Genomic DNA, 15,248 nt, shown 5'->3' with positions numbered 1-15,248 from the left:
AGAACAGAACCTTGTATTTGGAGGACAGGGTCTTTCTGGCCTATGCTGGCTCCTGCAATGTGTGCAGAGCTTCCTGTCCCACAGTTGGGGGTGGAGGATGGGTAGCTACTACTGTGCTAGGATCTGAAATGGAACAAAATTAACTGTTTACTATCCAGGTCTTCTCCTGGAAGTTGCAAGCTGTCAACAGACTCCCGGACTTCTAAGAGTTACTTCAAACAGATTGTCAGTGCAGTTGTTGCCTAGGTGGGGGCAGGTTCTTGGTGCTTCCTATTCTGCCCTCTTCCTAGAATCCTCAATGCTAATTTTATCCCTTTACTAATGTTTTGGTGCAGTCTTGCAAGAAAAGGGGGTTAGTTTGGGTTCAACCCACAATCTTAGCAAGAAGTCAATTATTTTTTTAAGGTTCTACTTTTTATTCTTTTTTTACTTTCAGAAGTGCCTGGGAAGCTTAGTTGGTTAAGCATCAGCATCCAGCTCTTGAACTCAGGGTCATGAATTCAAGTCCTGAGTTGGGCTCCACGCTGGGCACGAAGCCTACATATATTTTTAATTTTACTTATTTTAAAAGATTTTTATTTATTCATGAGAGAGAGAGACACAGAGAGAGGCAGACACAAGTAGAGGAAGAAGCAGGCTCCACGCAAGGGAGCCCAACGTGGGACTCGATCCTGAGTCTCTGGGATCAGGCCCTGGACTGAAGGCGGTGCTAAACCGCTAAGCCACCCAGGCTGCCCTATATATGTAATTTTAAAATTTAAGTACTCTCTACACCCAACATCTGGCTTGAACTCACCATCCAGAGATCAAGTCACATGCTCCGCTGAGCCAGCCAGGCATCCTTTCAAAGTGTACTTAGTTATTTTTTATTTTTATTTATTTTGTAAATTTAGTTAACATGTCCCTGGACATTCCTAACTTCATGAGAAGAACAGGGAAAGAAAAAAAAAAAAAAAAACTCTTGACTTTCACATAAAATTATATAGTATGAATTGGTTAGGGGAAAGAATGCTGTCAGCCACCAGTTCACTGAACTATCCTTCCCCTATCCTATCCACCCATCTATTCATTCACCCAAATATCCATCCATCCACCTACCCATCTGCCAATGTACCTACTTATCTACCCACCCACAGAAACATCAAGGCACTAACTCCAGTTCTGGATACTTGAGATGCAAGGAAATCAGATTGGTTTATATTTTTGCAGATTATCTGTCTACGGGGGGAGAGAAAAATAGAAATTCTCCACAAGACTCTGCTGTTGCTTGACAGATATGGCTTCCAAATCAAGACCTCAAGGTTTAGATTTGTTATCAAGCTGCCCCCTAGATTCTTCCTAAGTAGGCCAAAGACACCTCAAACTCCTCACATCCCAAGCTGAACCACCACCTTCTTCCCTTATGGCAACTTGTCCCTCTCCTAACGTCCCTTATGTTAGAGCTAGCCTGGTCACCATGGCCTGTTTCCCCTCACGTAAAGTGCTTTTCAATTTCCTTGTGGCTCCACCACTTGAGGTGTCCTGTGACCCAGAAGATGCGGTTTATCTCAGTGACTCCTCCCCCTTTCACACCATTCCCAGCCCCAGGAAACCCTCCTTGACAGCCTTTCACGCACTCAAATCACAACTGTGCAAGATCACTCCTTTATCAGGTAACCTCTAATGGCTTAAGACTAATTGTGCCTCGTCTATCAGATTTTAAGATCTCTCTGGCACTGTGTTCTGTCCATGGGGTGTGGATTTTCACAGGGTGCTGGGTGCTCACAAGGCAGTGCCCACTTGCTGTTTGGTAGACTGCTCATATGAGGCAGCAGCCTGGCAGACGTCTGAAAGCCTGCTAATCATGGAGAGAAGTCCCGGTGAAAGCCAACATGCTGCAGATGTTTCCAAGGACTCCCAACACCAATCCCTACTGTAAGGCAACCTCTGGCAGCCACTTTCAAATCCCTTGTGACACGCTTGCCCCTTAGCCACAGCTGATTAGAGCTGCCAATAGAGCTTACAACAGCTGGAAGCCAAATCAACCAGACGAAAAGTTGAGAATCAGTGAAGCATACCACATACACCAACAGGAATTTGAATTAGGAAGTTTGAAGGTCTGAGCATTAAACAGCAGGAACAGAAGCTTCAAGGCCACAGAGCACCTTAAGAAAGCCAAGTCACAAGGAGACTGCAGTTCTAGAGGGCCAGGAAACTCCGGAAGTGGAAAGAGAAAACTAGAGAGCAGAAGGGCAGGCAGTGCCTTGGAGGAATACTTTCTTGCCCAGCTGCTCCAGTGTCCACAAGGCTGGACCAGCTGCTATCCCTGGGTCCTCCTACAGCCAGACTTGTGTGAGGTTCCCAATAATTCTGTTCTTATGTGACTCCTTGGAAAACCATCTCCTTCTCCACATCTGGGAGTTCTTTAACAACAAACTTCAGTTATGACTTTTAACTACATCTGAAGAGGCTTTTCTTCAATGTTTGAAGCCCCTGACCAAGAGGCCAAAACAGAAAAACCCTGTGTCCACTCAGGCTGTGAACCTCTAGGGACCCCTCCTGGGTGCTGATCTTTACCCAGATTCCATATGGGAGATTTGGTCTCGAGAATACAAAGTTCCATCACTCTTCGGTACTCAGCTTCTGCTACCTCTGGGGTAGGGATTTGGGCCTGCACACTCTGATCTGGGACCCCGTGCTTTCAGAACAGCCAAGGCTGTTTGGGGACACCCAATGTTCTCAGGGTGAAAGCACATCCCTATCTTGACTGGTCTACCCCTCACAGCAGCCACAGGGCTGTCCTCCAACCCCTGTGATTCCCAGTGGCTTAGCCACCCTGGCAGCAGGATGCAGGCATATTGGTTGCTGCAGCTTTAACAAGGCTCCAATCAAGGCTCTGAGCTTGGAGAAGACCCATTGCCTCCAGCCTCATTCACCACACTCCATCTACAGGGAAAGTTTCCACTTTCCAGGTGTATTTTCTGTTTTCCTCCCAAACTTCTACTCTTACTCCTCCTTTGAGTCTTCTAATTTTAGGGAGTCCTAAAGTGCTAATTTTTTTCTCTCAAGTTCTATCCTTATCTCATGTCTCTAGAAGGAACAAGTGCAAGCTTGCCCAAAGTCAGGGGCTCAAGGGATGTGCTGGGACACCTAAGGGATTGGCGCCCGGTCCCTGGGAAACCCTGCTTCCCAGTCTGGAGAGGATGGCTTCTGATGGCTCTAGTCCCTTCAGCAGCTGTGTCATTCAACACTGAGAGGAACTTATAAGCTGCCCTCCTGACCAGAAAGTTAAGTCCCCCATAGGGCAAGGGACCTGAACACTGTATGGGGGACAGCATTAGCTCAGGCAGAAGTGTTGGGGTCCAGCCTGTGTGGGTGTGCCACGGGACCCCAGGGCAGTTGGTTTCTTCCAATGAGGCACACAGGTTACAACCTGTGCTACCAACCTTACTGGGTACTTTCAAATGATTCCTTCCCTGGGTTAAGGACTTCTGACCAGACTCTGCCCAGCTTCACTCACTGGCCTTGAACTCCTCAGTCCCCACCTTGGGCTGGGGATGTCATACTGCCAGCCCTAGCTGAAGGTTGCCCCATGAAAGTGCTGATGGGTGCTTCTCAGCTAACCCAATCTGTTGGACAGGTGACAGACTGAGCTGGCTACTGGCTCAGGTGCTATTTGCAGCTGTTATGGGATCCCAGTAGGAGCCCTGGACTGTCCTTAGCCAGACCTGACTTGGTCTGAGTACCACTGCAGATTAGGCATTGCTCATGGCAACCACCTTTGGCACACTAGTGACTCCTCAAACACTGTACCACTAACTGCTCCCTAGCCAAGAATAACTTTTAGCTACCTTATGCTCTCCTCAGTCTGATTCCTGCTCCACATTATCTGGAGATTCCAGCGCATACTTTACCCTTCTATTCCCTTCTTCAGACCCATTTCCCCTAGCATACCTCCATGGATTGCAGTATTAGGCTTCTAGTAGAATTTCAAACGTTGTACAGAGGAGTTACCATCCCCATTAGGAGAAAATGGAGTCTTCCAGGGAGGTCCTGGCAATACCCAAGTGAGTATGTCCCTTAAATAGGGCTGGTTGATGGGATCCTTGGGTGGCTTAGAGGTTTGGCACCTGCCTTTGGCCCAGGGCATGATCCTAGAATCCCGGGATTGAGTCCCACATCAGACTCCCAGCAGGGAGGAGCCTCTCTCTGTGTCTCTAATGAATAAATAAAATCTTAAAAAAACAAAAACAAAAAATAAATAAAACCTTAAAAAAAACAAACAAAAACAATCAAAACCATGGCTGGTTGAGTAATATGCCAGAAGCAGGCACTGGGGCAAATCAGACCCCACTGTCTGCTTTGAGAGCCTAACCACTCTACTCTCCTGGTCTAGATTCTGAAGAAAAATGAGAAACAGGCCACCATATTTGAAGATCAACAGGACAATGCAGTCCTGTTGAATAGTTAGAATAACCTCTAGGTTATTCTAGAATATGGGAAAGTCAAACAGTAGCTGTTAAAGTTCACTAAGGATTGTTTGCAGAAGTGTTAAGACAAATTTAACTCAGGACACCTGGGTGGCTTAGCAGTTGGGCATCTGCCTTTGGCTCAGGGTATGATCCTAGGATGGAGTCCCACATCGGGCTCCCTATATGGAGCCTGCTTCTCTCCCTCTGCCTGTCTCTCATGAATAAATGAGTGAAATCTTAAAAACAAACAAAAATTAAACCTCCATTATGGTTTGGCTAAAGTTCTAAGTAGATTTCAGGAGATTATTTTCATATTTTTTTTTTAAAGATTTTATTTATTCATGAGAGACACAGGAGAAAGAGAGCCACAGACAGAGGCAGAGGCAGAAGCAGGCTCCACGCAGAAAGCCCGACATGGGACTCGATCCTGGGTCTCCAGGATCACACACACCCTGGGCTGAAGGCGGCGCTAAACCACTGAGCCACCGGGCTGCCCCCTTCATATTGGTATTAAACACATCTTTAGCTTTGCAGTGCACAACAAAGTGGTTGAGCACAGGAATCTGGTGAGTTACCTTGGGACAATACTAGCCATCTCAGGATCACTGGGAGGATTAATGCAACAAACCCAAAATGCAGATAGGTGGCTCCTCAGCATCAATACCCCTCTGGATTTTCCACTCTTTTAGAAGGCCAGTTTTCATTTCTAAGTTATCTTCAGGTCAATGTGCTTACTGCAATGGAGTAAACAGTGGGGGCAATTGCAACATACATAGCCTGACCTAAAAAACAATGAGCATTACATTATAGAGAACACTCCTTTCCCTTCTTTGACTTCTAGGTTCGTAGGTTCATCAATTTCAGAACGGACTTGTTTGGAATGCAATCTCTTATTTCCCTTTCTTAAACTAGGCATCTGTTATAGAATTATATACTTGACATTTCAATTTCCTAAAGTAACCACCCATCAAGATGTCAAGAACCCAAATCAAGGCAGACCGTTTCCAGTTTGAGAGAGAACAAAACCTAAGGAAAGCCACTGACCCACAGTAATGAGCAGCATCCGTTTTCTGAGTGGGACTGGCAACCATGAAACATCCCAACACATATCCAGAGCATGAGCTACAAAACACAGGAAAGTTCAATGCTTCGATCTGAATAAAATAAGAATCTAGATTAGTTTTAATATTAAAGCAGAGACAAAATATAATTTTAACATTGTTTTAATCAAGTAATGTAGCTGTTTGAAACAGGAAATTTTAAGACCATCAAATAGATCAAAGTGAAGGATTAATTTATTAGGATAGCCTCTATGGATAAAACTTCTATTCCGTGGATTTGAATTCCATTGGAAGTTTGGCACCAGACTGAATACTAGTCTAAGCCAAAATTTTCTCTTTAGTGTTTAGAAGCCCCAAATAGGTTTTCCTTCAGGTTAAAAGAAAAAAACCTCCCAAACTAACAGAACCTCATTAGCTTAACATTATGTTGAATGCAACTTGGCTTGGTCATCCCTATCTCCCATAGAATTTTAGATGAAAGCAAATTGGCCTATGGCAAAGAATCTGCAACCTAAGTGAGATGTAAATTTACAAAAATTTCATCTCTTTGGTGTGACAAAACACATTCCCTCCAGATTGGTGCTTTTGCTTCACTCATTAAAATCCATCAAAAGGCAGGGGGGCGGAGGACCAAATCTGTATGTCTCCAGTAAGATTACTTGATTTTACCTCCTTGAAATATCCAGCTAACAAGATTTTAGCATATCAAATGTTTGTATAATTTCCAATGTGAAAAATTCTTACATACATTAAGGTCTCATTATAATCTTTGAAAATGGATAACAAAAGAAAAAGATGCTGCAAGACAGTGTTCCCAACGAACTTAACCCTTTGGATTGTTGATTCCCAGTGTATTTTGTGGCAAGGAATAAATGCAACAGGTTTTTCCCTTAAAGATGATTTCTCAGATAAAGCCATAACAGATAAAGTTAGTTGAGATCAGCTAACTGAGCAAAGAATTCACCAAGTTATTCCCAAGTCTAAACACCTCAGGATGGGCTGGGGTCAGGCCCCTGATCACCTGCTTTCAGTGGCCATCATCAGACTTCTTGGGTGTCTGGCTATATTCAATATGAAATAAAGAACACCTTCAGTCTTACACCAAAATATAGGCTTTAACTTGAAGTATGCTTTTAGCTTTTTGTCTTGTTTTGTTTTAAATAAGACATGGGGGGGGGGGTGGATCAAGTTTGAGACACAGGAACACGTATTTTGGCAAGATAGCAACCAAAACCTAAAAAGCATAAGCTATTATCGACATGTAAAAGGCATTAAAGAACAAACCATATTATCAAGAGGAAATCCACAATGAACAAAAGATACAGTATGCCTTAACATTTTGAAACTAATTCAACCTTAAGAATAAAACTTGAAAAATTATGCTCAGTTTTTGCTAGAGATTTAGTGCACCTTTTCCTGCTTCCCCCAAATAAAATCCTAGCTTACTATATAATCACATCCTAGTTTCAGAATTTTCTTAGTACAAAGCAACAGCTACATACACATAAAATGCTTGTTAATGTAATAATTCCCCTGGCTCATCCAACGTGCAATGCACATGACTCCAAAGACTACAATTTGGGGTTAAGTATACACGAACTGAAAAAACACAATTCAAGTTTCAAAACCTGCTCTTAAAATTATTTATAGGACACTCAGGTCATTTTCACTTCTCAAGAAGATAAAGATGTTGCACTGCCATTTTGATGATCAGTCCACCTCAGCATGGAAAGAATGTACATTACCATATGCCAATTTGAAGGACTGAACACTTGAAAAGTACTATATTTCTCAATGGCTGATTAAGATAATTACAAGTAAGCTTATGTTTACATTCTGCTGAGAACATCTTTACAGTCTCAGCATCTAACAATATCTAATAGGCTCCAAGAATCCTATCAGGTTAATGGTGGTGCAGTATTTTAAAAAAAGGAGCCATTTCAGCTTAAGTCATTCAGAGCCAATATCTGAAGAATGACCAAAATCAAATCTTTATTTAACTGTATACATGTGATCCAAATGTGTCCACCACTAATTTTTCAAAAAGAAACATGCTATAAATAAGCAAACTATATCTGCTCACTGATATGTGTATGGACTCCCTAGATGTCTTGTTGGGCTTAATTACAGACCACTCACAGCAATACATTTTTAGTAGAAAGTGTAGCATGATGTTAAGCCATTTTAGCTTTTGCACATACATGTTGCACTTCTGGCTGATGATGCAGAAAGATTCGCAGCATTACACCGTTAAGCTGGGCTGCACCCACCCCTTTAAATGGCATCAATATCAATGTCATCATCCTTGTTGTCAGACTTCACAGCTTCAACTTTAGGTACACTGGCAGTCTTCGAATACACCACCTGATAAAACAATTTTATTGACGGTGTTAAGTCTGTATCCTAATAAACCTATCTATAAAAACAGCAATACAAATCAATGGTCAACAAAGAAAAAACTACCCAGTCACCTTTTTTTTTTTTTTTTTTTTTTTTTGAGAAAGTGTGTGCAAATGGGGGTCGGTGAAAGGGAAGAGACCTGCAGGCTCCACACTGGTTTCAAGCAGGTCTCAATCTCACACCCTTGTGAGATCTTGACCGGAGTAGAAATGAAGAGTTGGATGCTTAACCAACTGAGCCACCTAGGCTAGGCGCCCCACAGCTGCCATTTTTTCAAACTTTTTGTTAGATGAAAACGGAGTTTTCTCTCTCCAGTCTGATACCACCTAATTCTTATGGACAAACTAGCACCTCTATACTCAACCGGCTGTTAACTAAACCCTATTTCCAATCCTGTTTAGGGGCAGGAGACATTTCCCCCAATCCTTTATATCAACACGATAATTTCCCAAATTATCAAGACCATATTTTGCTCCATCTAAAAATTTAAAATTACCTGATTACCATTTCTTAATCCCAAATCATAACGTAATTTACCTCAATATTCTCATCTTCATCATCATCTTCACCGCCAGAAGATTCTTCCTCTGCTTCCTTCAACCATTTTATAAATGGTTCTGCTTTGACACGAATCTCTTTGGCAAGGTCTTTTGAGACATATTTCTTAGAGGCCTAAAAAACGTTCAATACAATTTCCTTAATTGGAGAAATCTAAAAATTAATTTATATAACCACCTACACACTGAGCTCTTTGAAGGAACTGGGTCACATCCTAATCTTGACTCAACAGATACACGTACTCAGCAAACAAGTAACCAAGAATCTAAATACTTCCTTCCATTATTAGTAGAAAGTTGCCATTATGGGAATCACCTGAGTTATACCAAGGACTGCATTTCAATGTAGAAGAAACTTAAGTATCAGGAATTACTTCTTCAAAAGTGCCCCAACAACTGATCTTCAAGAGGCTGTTTGTTATCTATTCCCCACCTTTTCTGACCAGCTGATGATGACTTCTTCTTCCAACAGATCTGCATCATACATCTCCTTTAAGATATGGGGAATCTTGGAAATGAGCTGAGCTTGATGCATTGCTACCACACACTCCAAACCATGAAGAAGGTACCGTTGAGCTTTTTTGTTGTTGTGACAAAACTGGAAACAAACATGTTGATATTAACAAACTTTTAAAGAAGTTTTAAGTATACTCATCTCTCAAAATTGTTCCTTAAGGCTACGGACTTAAACAGTGGTTCAAGTTCAAAAAGTCAATGCATAAAATCTATGCATTACTCTCTAAGAGACTATTATACAGCATTTTCTATTCTACTTAGTCCTACACTTGATAAGGTAGGTCAATTATCTCGTTTTAGGATGACAGACAACATCTTCCCAGGGTCATTCATCTCTAAATCTCACAAAACAATTCGCTTACTCGTAGGAAATGGCGCCTGTATTTCTTAATTTGTTCTCTAATCTTCTCATTAAAAAGAACTTCAGTCAAAACAAGAGGACCCATAGCTTTTACATCCAGTCTTTCTGCTTCAGCAACAATTTCTTTGTCTGACGAGTCAATAATACCTTCTTCTTTCTTTTTCTGCAAATAAAGGGAGCAATTCAGCGAAATGGAGACACATTTTGCTCTAGAGATGCCCATTCCTCCCCACTTTCATAGACTTTTCCCATTATAGCTTCGGGATTTTTTAGTTAATATGCACATGCCAAAGATAGTACCTGGAAGCACTGCAAAAAGTAATTTCAATAAAAAAAAGTAAGTTTGAGTATTCAAAAGACATCATGAAGAAAAATTATGTGCCAGATCACAAATATAAAGTAATACCTTAAAACCTCAAGACTTGAGAGTGATTAACAAAAAAATGTTTAGCTGCTCTTGAAGTTCTTACCTTCACAAAATCAAACAGAATATTGACCCGCTCTTCAACAGTCCTTTCCAAATCATCACTGAGTGTTAGAACTTTTGCATGATCACTGATTTCATCCATTCTTCGTCTTTGAGCTTCCTCAGTCGTATCCTCCCCCCAATCATCATCCTCCTCTTCTTCCTGTCAAGAACAGCATTGTTGTCAAATGCCTCAAAAATGCAAAAACATTCCAGATTTCTAGTCACGTTAATGGCACTGGATTTATTTTCCATAAAAATTGGACTTACCTACAGAACCAGGAACCCAAAGTATCATTGCAAATTTTTTAAAAGATTTATTTGGGGGGGGGGGGGGAGAGGGAAGAAGAGCCAGAGGAGGAAGGAGAAGCATGCTCCATGCAGGGAGCTTGACGTTGGACTGGATCCCGGGACTCCAAGATCATGCCCTGGGCCAAAGGCAGGTGCTAACTGCTGAGCCACCAAGGGATCCCTGGTATCATTGCAGTATTAAAATGAAGATGGGGGCAGACCCAGTGGTGCAGCGGTTTAGCGCCGCCTGCTGCCTGGGGTGTGATCCTGGAGACCCGGGATCTAGTCCTACGTCAGGCTTTCTGCATGGAGCCTGCTTCTCCCTCTGCCTGTCTCTATGAATGAATGAATGAATGAATGAATGAATGAATAAAATAAAAATAAAATGGAAGATAGGGACACCTGGGGTGGCTCCGTAGTTGAGCGTCTGCCTTCAGCTCAGGGTGTGATCCCAGAGTCCCAGGATCAAATCCCACATCAGGCTTCCTGTGGGGAGCCAGCTTCTCCCTCTGCCTGTCTCTCATGAATAAATAATAAAAATCTTAAAAAAAAAATGAAGATGACTTTCCTTATTTCTGTCCCCATCAACCATGTATTTCACTCAACTTTGGTGCCCACCACCTTCATCCCTGCACTCACCGCAGCATGTGGAGGAGGACTGATCTCATTTGGTGGTGGGGGTGGGGGCGTCTCACTGCTGGACACAGAACCATTTTCCTTGTCCTTGCCTTTCCGGTTTTTCTTTTCCTTTTCTTTCTTCCCTGTACCACTGTCACTATTCTCTATAGGAGAACAAAAAAAGAAACAACAATGCTACTTATAATTCTAGTAGGATTTACAGACCAAATTTATCCACTGTCATTTCCTATCTAAAAAAATTCAGGGTAAGAATGAAATGTCCCAGAATAGTAGAGGCATTAACTGTTCAGTAGGATTAAAATGAAGTGATGATGTCCCAGTAGACCAGATAGTGAAGATTGGCACTCCTGACCCTCTCATCCCTCATATACCCAAATAACAGTACATCTCAAATGCACTTTAGGTAAAAGCTGGAACGTTGTTTAAGTCTATATAACAGTTGGTCTCATTGAGGAGAACACTGGAATAGGTTAGACTTTCTTGCTATAGCAAGCTCAAATTGTGTCAGACAACTTCCATCATCTGCCACAGAGTGTTGCTTGCAATGTTCTAAACCCACTTAGGCTTAATGAGTCAGGACCCTCCTTCACAACAGTATATTACAGGAGATCCTTTGCTGGAATTGCACAATTTGTTTTACACGAATCTATTTCTTCCTAAGTGACCAGTCTTAATTTGACAGCCTGTCTATCTTTAACAGTACATCTTTCAAGGTAACCGATCCAACAGATCAAGGCACAAAAATAGGAAATTCCTTATATTCTAGTTTTATAGCACTAAAGAAACTTCTGCTTTGTTTCCAACAATCAATTGCTTTACTGTTAAGTTCTTACAAGTTGATCATAAAGACTTACCAGGTGGGTTTTTGAGAATGAACGTGCAGAGTTTATGATGTGTGTCAAGCATGCCTCGATAGCCACAGGCTTTACAAGAATTACCTATTGTTTGCTTCTTTGGATTGACATGCTGCCAAAAAAGGGGTAAAGACAAGTGTTATCTATGCCCTACAATAAAATTTTGCAAAAAACAGTGTTGAAATACCTAACTATATATAACTCCAGCCTAACATACAAAATTGTTTTTAACAAAATGATCTACTTAGAAAAGCCAACATAGAAAATTTCTAAAAAATTTGCTGCTTTAATTTCCAACTAAATTTGCGATCTCTTAAACTAAATTTGGTAACATCAAAGGACTGATCACAAAAGCAGGTGTAGGTTTTCCTCTTTCTGACAAAAATCTCAAAAAGGACTCACCAGCTCTGTTTCAGGATTCTCACACTCAGGACAAAGAACAAATTTTTTAATGAATCCATCCAACATGTCTTGCAGCTTATTCGCCTCATGAGATCCATTGACAATGTAACGGTCATTCTTAACATCAAACTGGGTCTGTGCTCCCAGCTCACAACCAAAATATTTGGTGGGATCTATGGGGGGGGGGGGGGGGGGGGGAGAGAAAATTAAGTTTTTGGCTGACTCACCCTCCTACAAATAAGACTCTTGGTACTTTTACAGGAGCTAAGATTATGTCTTACTTGGGTAGTTTTGTTTACTAATAGCAACTAACACATCAGTTGGGTTTTCAAGCCCAAAATTCCACTTAACCCTGAAACAAACTATCATACAAGTCAATCGAGAGGGGAGCAGGGATGGCTCAGCGGTTTAGCGCCGCCTTCGGCCCAGAATGTGACCCGGGAGACCCAGGATTGAGTCCCACATAAGGCTCCCTGCATGGAGCCTGCTTCTCCCTCTGCCCCTATCTACATCTCTCATGAATAAATAAAATCTTAAAAAAAAAAACAAAAAAACCCAAAAACCCAACTCAATCAAGATACACAGATTGAAGCTTGTCACGATCATATCCATAATATGCTTTTTCAAACTCCTCTTAAGAAGCATTACTTACACGTTGGAGGCCGATTAAGCGCCTTTGCAACGTCAACCATGTTGACTATAACTGTCTTGATACCATTTCCTTTGCCCTCAACCTAAGGAAAAAAAAAGCTTTAATTTTGCATTATCTACCTGAGGAGATGCAGTCTTTAACAATCTAGGAAGAGAGCTTAGGTTTCATTACTAAAATGAAGATCAGCATTAATTACCTTGGCAATCAGACGGGGCATCTTGTAGCGATAGAACTGGTCTGACACACTGCGGTTGACATTGACAGACATTTTGGCTTATTAGTGGCTTTATCAATAAGATGAAGAGATCTTTGATTGCAACTTTTTGGTATCTTCTGTCTGGAGAAGAAGGGATGACATAAACGACTGCAAGAGTTCTCGGTCTCTGACATGAAAAAATTTTCGCCACTGAGGCTGTAAGCTTCTTGCTTGTATGCTATGTTTCCCCAATACAGGTACCAATGGCTGCGCAACAGCTCTGAAAGAGAAAGGAAAAGCACACACAACCCCCAACGTTTAAACGTGATTCCCGCAGGAGGAAACCTCCCTCCGCCTCCCAGCTAAGGACGCCTCGTTCTGCCACATTAGGAAGCATCACAGTTCACGTGAGAAGCTGCTAACATTCTCCTCGAACACAGAACACCTGTCGCAACCTAAAGGGCCTCCAGCTGGGAGCTGCCAAACTTCCCACGACAAGCCGCCCGGCTTCGGCTGCCTGCCCGGGGTTTACCCCGAAGCCCACACCACCCGCCCGTCCCAGGGTTGCTTCGGCGGAGCGGCCATGTTCTAACAACCGCCGTGGAGACGAACGCAGACCCAGGCTGGGTTTTCGGGCAAACTTCGCAGCCTCTACCCCCGGCCCTGCCGCCCCCCGGCTCAACACCGAGCGCGCCCCTGAAGGAGCCCTGCCCCAATCCGGGTCTCGCGGGAGTGTGCACGGACCGCCACCGCTCCGCCCCGTCCCCGCTCTGCGCGCAACCTTCGCTCCGGTGCCCATGGCTACCGGCCGCTCCGCCCGGGGCAGCGACCCCGCCATGCGCGTCGCGGGAAGCGAAAGCGCCAAGGGGCGCCGGCCCGGGCCGCCCCCGCCCCCGAGCGGGCGATGACTCATGAATGCAGCAATGGGGCCTGAGTCAGCCCGCGCGGCGCGCTCCCGCGGGGCGGGGGAGGGGCAGGGGCCAGGCGGGGAGGGGGTCGGGGCGGAGGGGGTCGGGGCGGAGGGGGGGGAAGGGGAGGCGCGGAGGGGCGGGGGCGCGGGCCCGGGCCCGGGCCGGGGCGGAGGGCTGGGCGGCGGGGCCGCGGGGCCCGCCCGCCCGAACTGCGCCACACGCGCGCGCGGGTCACGCGGCGCGCCGCCATCTTGTGCGGCCGCCATCTCCCCGCCGGCCCGCCCGCGGACTCACCGTTTTCGTCAAATAAAGACATAAACCCAACGCTGCTCGCCCGGGACTGGGATGAAGTGAGGCGCGTGTGAACCCGAGTCCAAGGAGGGGCGGCGGAGGCGGCGGAGCAGCGCAGCGAGCAGCGGCCGGGCCAGGCGCCGCCGAGCAGCGGGGAGGGGCTGTCCCAGCGACGTCCGGGGTCCACACCCTTCAGCGCCCGGGGCCTGGCGACCTGGCGCGGAGAGACGGCGCCGTGAGCCGCGGGCGTCGGGGCGCCTTCCCCGCCAGCCAGCGGCCCGCGGGGGTCGAGGGGGCGGGGAGGACTGGGGAGGGGGCGCGGGGCCGCCGCCCCTCCACCGGACTCACCTCTGGAATGTTCTCGCTCTGACTGAACAACGCCGCCGCCGCGCTCAAGCTACCCTCGGCCCCAGCGCCCGCCCCCCGCGCCAGTCCGCACCGCTCATTGGCCTGAGGCGCGCCCGAACTCGCTCGTGATTGGCCCACGTGCCGCGTCAATCGCGTCTTTCTCCGCCCCTCCTGCTTCCTAAGGCTCCGTTCGCCGCTTCAGCCCGCCCCCAGCCCCCGGGTCCCGGATCTCTTCGCTTGCCCTCCCCTCCCCCGCCCGTCCCAGAGGCCTTCGCGGTCTCGCGAGAGCTGCAGGCCGCGGCGGGAGCTGGGCGCGGGGCCGCGCTTTGTCGGTTTGGGTGCCGGGGGCAAGATGGCGGTTGGCTCCCCTCCCCCGCCGCCTTGGCCTGGCCTCGTTCCCGCCGAGTTCATCTCGCGGCGGGCGCGCAGCCTCGCCCGGGGGCGGGGCGGGGGACGTCTTCCCTGCCCTTTCCGGCCCTTGGGGGACGCCGGTCGCCGGGGCTCGAGGAGGAAGTTGTTCCTCCCCGCTCGCTGGGCCTGGGCCTGGGCCTGGGCCTGGGCCTGGGCGGCCGGTGGTGATGGGCGGGCCCGGGTCTTTCATCCTGAGCGCTGCCTCCTAAGCTCCCAGGCCGGGCCCGGGCCCGCCGGCTTGGCTCTCTCCCCGGCCCCCGGCCTGCAGGCCTGGCGGGGCTGGGCGCTCCCGTGCACCCGCCTTCTAAAGAGGTGAACCCCATATTGGTCCGGGGAACCCCAGGACCCTCCAGAAAGCGCGTCTGGGAAGAGGCCCCGGGTCCTCGTCCTCCACAATAACTTTGCTCAAACGAAGCATCTCGTTGGGTTCCAATTCCCGGC

At 46.1% G+C, this 15,248-nt stretch overlaps 1 protein-coding gene and 1 non-coding gene across 3 annotated transcripts; both read right to left on the bottom strand.

Moving 5' to 3' along the window:
• Positions 1–5,658: 5,658 nt before the first annotated feature.
• EIF5 (eukaryotic translation initiation factor 5) lies at positions 5,659–14,663 on the bottom strand. Of its 2 annotated transcripts, XM_026012638.2 has the most exons (12): positions 14,397–14,663; positions 14,052–14,262; positions 12,847–13,126; positions 12,651–12,732; positions 11,999–12,171; positions 11,597–11,708; positions 10,743–10,885; positions 9,817–9,975; positions 9,348–9,509; positions 8,903–9,067; positions 8,450–8,584; positions 5,659–7,876 (listed from the first exon to the last, which is right to left on the bottom strand). In XM_026012638.2, the coding sequence occupies exons 3-12, from the start codon at positions 12,916–12,918 to the stop codon at positions 7,787–7,789; spliced, it is 1,293 nt and encodes a 430-aa protein (XP_025868423.1). In that variant the 5' UTR covers positions 12,919–13,126; positions 14,052–14,262; positions 14,397–14,663; the 3' UTR covers positions 5,659–7,786. The 2 variants fall into 2 exon arrangements, with proteins under 2 accessions (XP_025868423.1, XP_025868424.1); XM_026012639.2 differs by lacking the exons at positions 14,052–14,262; positions 14,397–14,663 and adding an exon at positions 13,628–13,816.
• On the bottom strand, positions 11,160–11,283 carry LOC112930364 (small nucleolar RNA SNORA28). The gene has a single exon (XR_003237127.1). It is a non-coding gene; the product is annotated as a small nucleolar RNA SNORA28 (small nucleolar RNA).
• Positions 14,664–15,248: the final 585 nt, after the last annotated feature.

The sequence above is a fragment of the Vulpes vulpes genome, chromosome 6, assembly GCF_048418805.1.
Source record: "Vulpes vulpes isolate BD-2025 chromosome 6, VulVul3, whole genome shotgun sequence".
Taxonomy (NCBI): domain Eukaryota; kingdom Metazoa; phylum Chordata; class Mammalia; order Carnivora; family Canidae; genus Vulpes; species Vulpes vulpes.
Note: the sequence above shows the minus strand (reverse complement) of the source record. Positions and strands in the feature narration are given on the sequence as shown.

Coding starts and splice junctions, on each gene's coding strand:
- EIF5 (XM_026012638.2), bottom strand. CDS start 12,918: ATGTCTGTCAATGTCAACCGCAGTGTGTCAGACCAGTTCTATCGCTAC. Junction 12,172..12,650: donor GCTTAATCGGCCTCCAACGT/GTAAGTAATGCT, acceptor CCCCCCCCATAG/ATCCCACCAAATATTTTGGT. Junction 9,976..10,742: donor GTCCTCCTCCACATGCTGCG/GTGAGTGCAGGG, acceptor TGTTCTTGACAG/GAAGAAGAGGAGGATGATGA.